The 11,614-nt window shown below is 39.7% G+C and overlaps 1 protein-coding gene across 1 annotated transcript; it reads left to right on the top strand.

Moving 5' to 3' along the window:
• Window positions 1–1,103: 1,103 nt before the first annotated feature.
• Window positions 1,104–11,221, top strand: ZCCHC9 (zinc finger CCHC-type containing 9). The gene is made up of 6 exons (XM_044266178.1): window positions 1,104–1,203; window positions 2,361–2,770; window positions 6,907–7,057; window positions 7,279–7,371; window positions 9,311–9,379; window positions 10,633–11,221. The coding sequence occupies exons 2-6, from the start codon at window positions 2,387–2,389 to the stop codon at window positions 10,749–10,751; spliced, it is 816 nt and encodes a 271-aa protein (XP_044122113.1). The 5' UTR covers window positions 1,104–1,203; window positions 2,361–2,386; the 3' UTR covers window positions 10,752–11,221.
• The last annotated feature ends 393 nt before the right edge of the window (window positions 11,222–11,614 follow it).

Below are 11,614 nucleotides of genomic sequence, written 5' to 3'. Positions count from 1 at the left end.
CTACTGAAGATCCTCTCTCCCTCTTTTTCTCCCCCCAAGCCCTCTAAAATAAATAAGATCTTTTAAAAGAGACAGAGAGAGAAGAAAAAGAGCAATGGGAAACTATGGAAGGGATTAAGGCAGAAGAGTAAAAAAAATCTTTTTTAAGATTTACTTATTGATCTGAGAGGCAGAGTGAGGGAAAGAGAGAGAGCAGGAGCTGAAGGGGAAGAGAGGCAGACAGGGCTCAGGACTGGATCCCAGGACTCTTGAGATCTTGACCTGAGCAGAAACCAAGAGTCGGCACTTAACAATGGCACCTACCCAGGCACCCCTGATTTACACTTCCAAAAACTCACTTTGCTAAGAAATGGAAATGGGTGAGGGAGTGGCGTAAAAAGCAGATGCCAGCACCAGTTGCCAGTAATCCGGGTGAGATGGGATGAAACCTGGGACGAGGGAGGTAGCAGTGGAGATAAAGTGGTAAGGTAGTTAAGGGGCAAGATGGATCGACTGTGATTATAGGTATGGAAGTAGCGAAGTTGGTGAACTAAGTGATGTGACAATGCCATTATCCCCACTAAGTACAACCGGTGGGGGTAGCTGTTTGAAAAAGATTTGAAATAATGAATTAACAAACTAGGGTTTTCCTCTTAAAAAGAGAACTTCTTTGGCCACAAAGTATAATTATCTCAGTTGAAGGCTTAACTAGCATTAGGCAGGAGGACCACGAGGCACCGCTCTCCACTCAATTGGGCCCTAAATGTGTTTTTTTTTTTTTTTCTAGGAGAATTATCTACTACTACTGCGCTAAGACTCACCTTACATCTACCTGGAAAGCCCTTAACTCATTACCGCCCCAAACGATTTTAAAAGTACAGTTCAAAGGTCACCCTCTCCGGTCTTTCCCACACCCCCATGCTGCAGTGCAGCTCTTCTACTGAGCTGCGGATTCCGGACAGCACGGATTAAGCACTCTTCATCTTTGTGTCCCCGTGGTGCACCGCCGCACCCCTCAAAAACTAGGCGCTCCATAAATTTTTACTCAGCCGCACGCACCCGCCAAGAAAGCAACTCTAACTAGCACACGTGCCCCGCCCCACCTTAGCCTTCCGGAAGTGACGCACTCTCGGGGACGTATTTCCGGTCCTGAGTGCCGACTCAGTCGCCGGGGGCGGGCTTCTCTGGCTGGCTAACTCAGCTGCCCTGGAGGATTCGTGCGCGGTAAGTAGTTGCGCGCGGCTGAGCGAGATAGGACCCTGGGAACCCCTCCGGCAGGTGCAGCGTATTTCTCCCGTTCGCTCCCAGGGACCTGGCGGGAAGGCGCAGAGACTGACTGCTGGGCCCCCCACAGCTCTCAACGGCAGATGGGGCAGGAGTGCCGGGATCCGAGGCCTGCCGAGGGCGCCGCCGTCGCGGGGACGGCTCTCAGCGGTCGGGTGCTAGCCGCCTGGGCTGGCGCATCCAGCCCTACCGGGACGGACCCGGTGTCCAGTGGGCTCCCCCAACTACATCTTGACATTCAGAGATTCCCCCTTTCCTTGTCCTCATAGGAGGGATAATGCACCTCTTGGACAGCTCCAGTCCTTACCGTGACAGTCGCAGGAGCTGCAGTGAGCAGTGTGTGTGTAGCGCTCGCTGACTCGTTGGCTCCGCCCTTCAGCGTGGATTTCCGGGAGGTTTCTAACCACGAGACTTGAGGTTTTAACCCTGTTTGGTACACGGGATGCCGCCCCCAAAGGGGCGCGGCTCAGTAATTGAAAAGGATTGGAAACCACTGGGCTCGAAGTGGTTTATAGTCTGAGGAGCTAGAAGACCCAGCATCCTCACGTGACCATAAAAAACCCTTTTGTATATGTTACGTATCAATCTGCGGGAAGGGTTGTAATGACAAACTTTGCGCCAAAAGGACAGGATTTCTGTGTACTTAATTTGCTATGCAGATTGTTTGCACTGAACTAACTCAGCGAGAAAATGGGATGAAAAGTAGCCTTGGGACTTACAGATAGGAAGCAGCCAGGAAAACTGCAGAATTTGGGAAGAGTCACTACACTCACTGTATTAGTTTGTGATTCAAATTTTACAAAGTAACTTGGTTACTTCATCAAATGTTTTACAGTTTTAAGCATTTATATACGTGTTGGGTTTTTTGTTTGTTTTACCGGTGTGGTAACTCTTTTGGTAAGGGTCGATTTATTTTATAGGCATATCTGTGCCGCATATTATAAAATTAAATATACAGCTATCTAAATGAAGTGTTTAAATAATCAAGGCTTTAACTTACGGGCATAATGTAATACACTGAAATTCAAACCCAGTGGATCTTTAGTGGTTTTTTTCTTTTTTTTTAATGGTTACTAACATCCATGCTTGTCTTAAAGCTTGATAAAGTACCGCTGATGAAATCATGACCAGGTGGGCCCGAGTAAGTACCACTCATAACAAGAGACCTTTGGCTGCAACATCATGGGAGGACATGAAGAAGGGGTCCTTCGAGGGAGAAAGCCAAAATCTACCAAAGAGTAAACAACTTGAAGCCAAAAGGCTCTCCTTTAAAAATGATGCTCCCCAAGCAAAACACAAAAAGAACAAAAAGAAAAAGGAGTACTTAAATGAAGATGTAAATGGATTCATGGAATACCTCAGACAAAACTCACAGATAGTTCATATTGGAGAGATGATAGCAACAGACAGTGAGGAGGTAAGGGAAGAAATTGCAGTTGCTTTAAAGAAGGATAGTCGACGGGAAGGAAGAAGACTAAAAAGACAAGCAGCAAAGAAAAATGCAATGGTAAGATCATTACTTTAACTGAAATATTACTTTATATAGGTCAGAACTATTATTCATATACTCACACATGTATATTCTAACAGAATCTGATGCTCTTACATACTAGATTTATAAAGCATCTTTTTGAGGGCTAGTAATAACATTAGGACTATTTTAGCACTTCCTGTATGCTGGGTACTTGATGTGATTAATTATCACAACAACACTATAAAGATAGTAGCATTAGTCTCATATGCGGAGAAAACACTGATGTATAGGCAGGTGTAAAAAAGTGCTGACAGGGTGCCTGGGTGGCTCAGTGGGTTAAGCCGCTGCCTTGGGCTCAGGTCATGATCTCAGGGTCCTGGGATCGAGTCCCACATCGGGCCCTCTGCTCAGCAGGGAGCCTGCTTCCTCCTCTCTCTCTCTGCCTGCCTCTCTGCCTACTTGTGATCTCTCTCTGTGAAATAAATAAATAAAATCTTTTAAAAAAAAAAAAAAGTGCTGACAGCCACATAGCTAGTATAGTAGCGGAGATGAAATTCAAACCCGGAGCTTGTCTGACTTCAAAACCTATGTTCTTATTCCTGCCTTCCAGTAGCTTCTTTTCAAACAGGCATTTAAAAAAAAAAAAGAAAGGTAAGGTGGAGGGTTAAGTGCAACAGGTTAAATATGTGTGGTTCCCTTTAATTGGAAAGGATGTTTTTGGTCTTTATGCATGAAAAACTGAGGCGCAGGAATGAGATCTAATAAGAATCAAACTAGTTCGTAACAGAGTAGAGTAATAAGAGTTAAGATCCCTTGAGTTTGTTCCTAGTCGTTGCTCCATCCCTTCTCCATACTACTCAGAGGAATGTTGGGGGCGGCACGTTGATTTGTTTTGCCCACCCTTGCATTTTTAAACTGTCAGACGTAGGAAATGAAATCCTTCATATAATTCTTCCCCTTCTCTAAGTGAATTTTCCAAGTCTTCTAGTAAGATACTACATAAAAATCAGTATTTGTTATCAATTTACACTTCATTTTTATTTGCAGGATTAGTTTTATACATAGTTGCAGATAATTATTTAGAGATAATGCTAATCAAACATTCCTTATGAATAAATATGGATAGAAAATGTAATCATTTTTATTTGGATCAGGATAGCTTTATTTAAAATGTACCATTATTTAAAAATATTTTAATTGGGATACCTGGGTGGCTCAGTTGGTTAAGCACCTGACCTGATTTGGGCTCAGGTCACAATCTCAAGGTCATGAGATCAAGCCCTATGTCAGGGTCTACACTCAATGAGGAGTCTGTCCCTCTCCCTCTGTGTCTCCCCTTGTTCACGTGTGTTCTCTCTCTCTAAATAAATACAATCTAAAAAAATTTTTATCAAGCTAATTTAACTTAAAGGTAATGTAACTTAAAGATAATTCCATTGACATAGGCAGTATGATGAATTGCATAGTATTCGAAACATTTATATTGACTTTTTTTTTTTTAAAGATTTTATTTATTTGACAGAGAGAAAGAAATCACAAGTAGGCAGAGAGGCAGGCAGAGAGAGAGAGGAGGAAGCAGGCTCCCTGCTGAGCAGAGAGCCCGATGCGGGGCTCGATCCCAGGACCCTGAGATCATGACCTGAGCCCAAGGCAGAGGCTTTAACCCACTGAGCCACCCAGGCACCCCGACTTTTTTTTTTTTTAAGATTTTATTTATTTGACAGAGATCACAAGTAGGTAGAGAGGCAGGCAGAGAGAGAGAGAGAGAGGACAGAAAGTAGGCTTCCTGCTGAGCAGAGAGCCCCATGCGGGGCTCGATCCCAGGACACTGGGATCATGACCTGAGCTGAAGGCAGAGGCTTTAACCCGCTGAACCACCCAGGCACCCCCATATTGTGACCTTTTAAGAGATGTTTTATATTTGTAATTAAGGGAGAAAGACATTGGTTTTCAAGAAAAAATAAATGCTTTCTATTAAAGCATATATTTTAAAAGTACGTAGTTTGTTCAGTCTGAGCATCAGTTCTTAATTGCTAATAAATTAAGATAATTTATGATGTTCACTGTCGACAGTCCCATCTACGTTAAATTTAGGATCATTCAAGAAATTTTCATTTGAAAAAAAAATAAAAAGAAATTTGCATTTGGTGACTGTTGGGTTTTAAAGGTGAAAACCTGGGGTTCCTGGGTGGCTCAGCTGGTTAAGCATCTGACCCACTGAGGTCATGATCCTGTCGGCCTGGGCTCCTGGGCTCCCCCTCACTGATCCTGCATTGGGCTCCCTGGCTCAGCGGGGAGCCTGCTTCTCCTTCTTCCTCTGCCTGTCACTCTGTCAAAAAAGTAAATAAAATCTTAAAAAATTTTTTTTACCAATTTTTTTTAAAATAAGCACAGGATTTTTAAATTTAAATTAAACAGGCAGATAAAACATATAATATATTGCAACTATGTCCTATTTTTTCCATTTCATAACATACTGGAAAAGAATGAACCCCTTTAAATCTTCACTAACTTTTACATTTAGAATGAGGTGGTCCAAACAAAGAAAATGCAGTTTTATACAGGTTCAGGAAAAGCTAATGGCTAAAAACTAGATCACCATAATAAGAAGTCCAGAAGTCCTGGTGAAGTCAACATGATCTCTAGTAACATGACAGTTCACTGATTAGGTTTTTACCTTTTTTTTTTTTTTTTTTTTTTTTAGATTTTATTTATTTATGGGACGCCTGGGTGGCTCAGTTGGTTGGGCGGCTGCCTTCGGCTCAGGTCATGATCCCAGCATCGTGGAATCGAGTCCCACATCGGGCTCCTTGCTCGGCAGGGAGCCTGCTTCTCCCTCTGCCTCTGGCCTGCCACTCTGTCTGCCTGTGCTTGTGCTCTGTATCTCTCTCTCTCTCTAACAAATAAATAAAAAAAAAAAAATCTTTAGATTTTATTTATTTATTTGACAGAGAGACAGCACGAGGTGGGGGTGGTGCAGAGGGAGAGGGGCAAACAGACTCTCTGCTGAGCATGGCACCCTACACGGAGCTGGAAGCAGGGCTCCATCCCAGGACCCTGTGATCATGACCAAAGGCAGCCACTTAAGTGACTGAGCCACCCAGGCGCCCCTTTTTTCAAAAAAATTTTTGAATAAATAAACCATTTGTTGTCCTAGAAATAAATAAATAAATATATATGTATATATATATATATATATATACACACACACACACACCTTTTTTCAGTTTATATAAAATAGTTTACATATCTTTGAGTATCCACCATATTTGATTATGATTACTGTTATTCATTACAGCAAAAACCATTCTCCACATCAGTAGGTAGTATGTAAAGCAACCAAATAATTATTTAGTGTTATGTTGGAGCCAGATATTTCATGTTATAATTATTCTTTTAAAATGTATAGTGTAGGGGCGCCTGGGTGGTGGTCGTTAAGTGTCTGCCTTTAGCTCAGGTCATGATCCCCGGGTCCTGGGATTGAGCCCCCACACTGGACTCCCTGCTCAGAGGGTAGCCTGCGTCTCTCTCTCCCATTCCCCCTGCTTGTGTTCCTGCTCTCGCTGTCTCTTTCTCTGTCAAATAAATAAGTATCTTTAAAAAATGTATTGTGTACATACTCTAAAAATGAAACACCTAATTCTGAGTATTAAAGAATATGCATTAAAGTTATGAAAACTATAAGATACGTTTTTTGGTATGAAATATAATTTGAGTCATAATTTAAATGGCATCATTTGACTCAGATGTATTCAATTATATGAACTTTGTAAATACTAGTATGAATTATGCCTGATAATTTTTATGGTCATTTCCTATTTTTCGCAGAAAACTCAGTTTTTCTAGAAAAGACATCCCCTTAATGAAGTTAATAGTCCATATTTGCTTAATTCATTTAAGTAGTTTCTATGAAACCATTTTTAACTTTGTGTTTGAGATTGATGGATTTATGGATAGATGGTTTTCAGAAGTACTGAGACCCTCTCCTGGAAATGACATTTATTGTTTAGGAATGTATGGAACAATTTTTTTCTACAGATAAAACATTGAGATTTTTTTAAAAAGAGCTAGATAACAAATGAAAGACATTTTAAAGATATTTTTGAATTCAAGAATTAATAAAGCCAGTGTAGTTTTGTAATGTGGAAACTCACATTTTGTTTTCCCAGGTATGTTTCCATTGTAGAAAACCTGGCCATGGGATTGCAGATTGCCCAGCTGCCCTTGAGAATCAAGATATGGGAACTGGAATATGTTACCGGTGTGGGTCCACAGAGCATGAAATAACCAAGTGCAAAGCCAAAGTAGACCCAGCTCTTGGTGTGTTTTCTTTCTATCGATTTTTAGTGCGGTAAATGTCAGAAGTGGGATTTTTGGGGACAGCGTTTGTCATGAGCGTGCCACTTATTATTTTGAAATTGAGATTAAATTTTAAGCTGTATAAAAAATAAGGTTTTTTTTCCCAGATTATTTAAAATAATATGAATTATATAACTTGTTCTGTACTTAGCCAACTTAACAGAAAATGTTGATCCTTACAGGTGAATTTCCTTTCGCAAAATGTTTTGTTTGTGGGGAAATGGGGCATCTATCCAGATCTTGTCCTGATAATCCCAAAGGACTCTATGCTGATGGTGAGTACCGTTACCCTTATATATTAGAAAAGGTGAATTAGAACGCAGAGTTGTGATTTAACGTCGAGTCTTAATTAGCTCTTGAATCAATTCTTGGACAAAAAACAAAACCTTAAGAATTTCAGTTTTTATCAAACTCTATTCTATGTACGGGACTTTATGTGTAATATGACGTATTAATCAAGACAAAAAGCTAAAGTATATATTTTAAGCTTTTTGCTTGTTTCAGCATTATTTTTGAGAGTCTGTTATAAATACCTACTTTTAAACACAACAGAAGCAAAGGGGGTATATCTCAAGCTACTATAAGACTTTAAAAAATAGTGTTCTGGATTTAATCCCAGGCTAGCATACCATTTTGGATAGATGGGCTGGTAGACACTTTTCAATATGTATAGTAATCTTTGTTTCTGAATGCTTTCCTTGGGTAATCTAGCATGGGATCATGTACCTCTCTTATCTTTAGCTCAACTAACATCTTAAACTCCTTAAAGTCTGTGGTGTCCGAAGCTTTAAGAAGGAAATTTTCTGTTACTATGAGTAAGGTGCTTATGTGCTAACTGATGCCATCAGGTTCCAGATACTTCTTGTATGACATGTCCTGGGTCGCATGGGAGAAGTCCAGTGAAAAGGCACAGCATTCAAATCAAGCTGATGGGTTATAGCTTTACTACCACCACTTCCTAGTGGGACTTTGGCTGAGTTCTGTTATTTCTCTCAGTTCAGTTTCCTTAGCTGTTAAATGGAGATGAAAAACTATATTTCCTTGATTCTAAGATGTACATTTTCTCACATTTTAATGTCTCTGAACTCAGAATATATCTTACCAGTGGTGAGTGCCATGTAATTGGCAGGTATTTTTTTTTTTCCCTGAGAGGTTTGTAAAATAATGATATAGCTTATATTCAGTGTCTTAGATTTGATGAATTATGGTATTGATTGAATTATGGTACTGAAGAGCTTTGAAAATTAAAATAGATTGTTCAGGGTCCCTCTCCCATTTCACTTTGGCATCTATAACAGTAAAGAAGCTGGCCCTGGAAAAGGCCCATAGGTGCCTTTCAGTTTTAAACTTAATGACACAGGTCAGATGACATGACTGATGATAAAGATGGCTTTGGATGGTTATGCAAAATGAGTAGATGTTTTTTAAAAGTGCAGCCAAGGAAAGAAGAGATCACAGAGAAGTGAGAATTCAGCCAGGTTTACATCTTATAATGTCACATTTCTGGGTAAGTCACTTCACAATATAAGCATGTCATGATAATGCTTGACCATTAAGTGATAGTGTTTGACCATTAAGGGAAAGATTAATTTTAGAAACTACATGTGTGGTAATTTACAGTCCTGGAATGTTGCTTAGAGTAGGCAGACTGGCATTTTTATTAGGGTTAGGGTGCCTGGCAGGTAGAAGGCACTAAAACAAAAGTGAATTTGGTTCCTTTTGTAACTGATCACCCCCATCTGACCTGTACAGATGAGCAATGGCTCCTAATCTTTTTTGGGGTCATTGATCATTTGATAAGAAATATGGACATCCTCCTCGACAAAATGCATCTGGACACGACTTTTGCTTACAGGTTCAACAGTTCACAGATCTTTGCCTATGTAACCACAGTTAATGATCTTCTATGCAGTGGCTCTTGGACACTCCAGAGCACAAGTACCTTCTTCCATTATCTCTCTCCTCTCTGTCCCTCTTCTCCCCTGAAGGCCAGGTGCAAGAACTAGTGGATAGGTACAGTTTAGGGCTCTGTGGGATCAAAAGGACAGAGAGTGGACTTATTAACAGGAATGGTGGCACCTACCTGTGTTCCTGTTTCCACCTCCCTGTGCACTGACAAGGCTGTGAGGACCAAATAAGATATGAAAAATGCTTTGAGACATTACAGTCCCTTGTAAGTATGAGAAGTTTTCAGTGACTTTGTTCTTTCAATAGGTGGTTGCTGCAGACTCTGTGGCTCTGTGGACCATTTTAAGAAAGATTGCCCTGAGAGTCAGAATTCAGGTGAGATCTGTGGGCCTTTATTTAGAAGGCTCGAGGTTATTATTCTGTGTTTTTGCTGAATTTTGTTAATACTGAGGTACCACTAATTTTAAGACAACCTGGTTTCTTGCTGCAATGACAGTCTAGTCATTTCTCTGTCAGGAGTAGATGCAGTCATAACTGAGCACTAGTAGCTGGTACTGTCATGTGGGAAACGGTGACCACTAAGCCCTAGAGGACCCTCATCTTACAAAGCATCTTACTTATACACATTTTTAACTGCCAACTAATGAATTTAATAATAAAGCCAATTCTGTCACCAACAGAAAAATACTGATTCACAAGAGGAAATAAAAAATATGAAAATCACTCAATATTTTTATGATTGAGCATTCTCACAAATGGTTTGCTTCATCTATATCTGAAGGATTCAGAGCTGATTGCAAAAACAGCCAAAAATACTAAAATTTTGTTAGGTACACATCATCAGGCCAGTTGTATTTTCTTTCTAATGAAATACTGCTGTTGGTCATCAAAACTTCAAAAATGTTCACTCTATGTATGTGAGGGAAGTGGAAATGATTATTGTATTAATTTATCTGGATTGGAATGATGATAATCTTGAGTGGAAGAAGGAATAGAGGGCAAAAGTAGTACTTCTTAGGGAAAAAGCACATTTCTTTTTGTCTCAAATAGTGACAGTACTACACAAAATCTGCTCATTCTTACTTCCTACCTGAACATTTCCCTTTGAAAACCCAGAGTTCTTGTTCACGGTCTTGTCTAGAAGAAGACAGTCTTTACTACATTGTAGGCAGGAGGACTGAAATGATGGAAGTGGAATTTGAATTCTCCCTCCTGGGAGGGTTGCCATTTCCCGAATGACAAGACTGACAAGCAGATGTTGTATAATTTCACAGGTGGAATCTTGTGCATTTAAAACCGATGCTTCATAAGTCATACTGTTTACAGATTCTTGGAATTCATTGACTCTATAATGATGAACACTGGGAAAGAATGAAAGAGCTTTCTCATCAATTTGTGCATTGCAAAGCAGTTGCTGCATTTCCCTAATTGGGATGAGAAATTGCCTGCGGTACTCTGAAATCAAGGGTTATAATCAATTACAGAATGCTCACTCTCCTTTAGTGATGGAGTCTTCCCTCCTTGTGATTATTTATGTCAAAACTAGTTCCTTTGCTCAGCCAGTTCCAAACTACAGGGATGTACTTGATTACCATTTTTCTTACATTCTAACTTCCATTCCTTGACAGATCGAATGGTCACGGTTGGTCGGTTGGCAAAGGGAATGAGCGCCGACTATGAAGAAATTCTGGATGTACCTAAACCAGAAAAACCCAAGACAAAGATACCTAAAGTTGTTAATTTCTGATAATGATTAGTACTGTCATTAGTTACCACCTCATTGTTAAACATTCTGAACTGGGCCAGCTTCGCGAATTGGATCTGGGCTCCCTTGGAGACCTCTGTTGTAGATACCAGTATGATTAGGGAATGGTCACATAGTTTCCTGAATGCTGGCCATTAAAGAGTGCTTTTATCACTGGAGAAAATCAGTGGAGAAGTAGAAGACGTTAGAATTGGATTCTCTAAAAGAACATTTTTAACAGAACTTAGGTATAACTAAGTGGTTGTATGCTTGATTGTAACAATCATCTTTTTCTTAAAAACTATGTGTTAATGTGAACCACCCCTACATAAAGTTTTACTGCTTGGCATTTAGAATTGAATTTTTAGTTAGATTGTCTTCTTTGTTCAAAATGCAAATTTATTAGTTGCCACAAAATCCACTATATTTTTAAAATAATAAAAATTCATTTGCTATTTACTTATTTTTCTGAATACCTGATTCTGAATTGTACTAGCCATTCTCTCTTTATGTCCAGGTACAAACCCTTTGGAAATACCGTCTTTTGTGAAGTCTAGATAAGATTAATTTTGGTTAATATTTATTTTAGTTTTGACATAAAGAAGTACAAATTATTCAGGTAAAATAGAAGAATACCTTAACAGCAGCTCTTCTTTGTTCTTGATTTTTCAAGAGAGAAATTCTAGCCGAAATTTAGTTTTGAGTATTCGGCCAGAATGATGTCACTTAACAGATTGTATATTACTCTTAACAGCATTTTGTTCACATGTTTTAGATGCGTCCAGGTGAGAATGCAACTATCACCGTAATAGAGTTAGAACACTAATCAGAGACCCATTAGCTTCTTTGATTTGATGAATACATGC

The sequence above is a fragment of the Neovison vison genome, chromosome 1, assembly GCF_020171115.1.
Source record: "Neovison vison isolate M4711 chromosome 1, ASM_NN_V1, whole genome shotgun sequence".
Lineage (NCBI taxonomy): Eukaryota > Metazoa > Chordata > Mammalia > Carnivora > Mustelidae > Neogale > Neogale vison.
The sequence above is the reverse complement of the archived record's forward strand: the minus strand, read 5'-3'. Positions and strand labels throughout refer to the sequence as shown.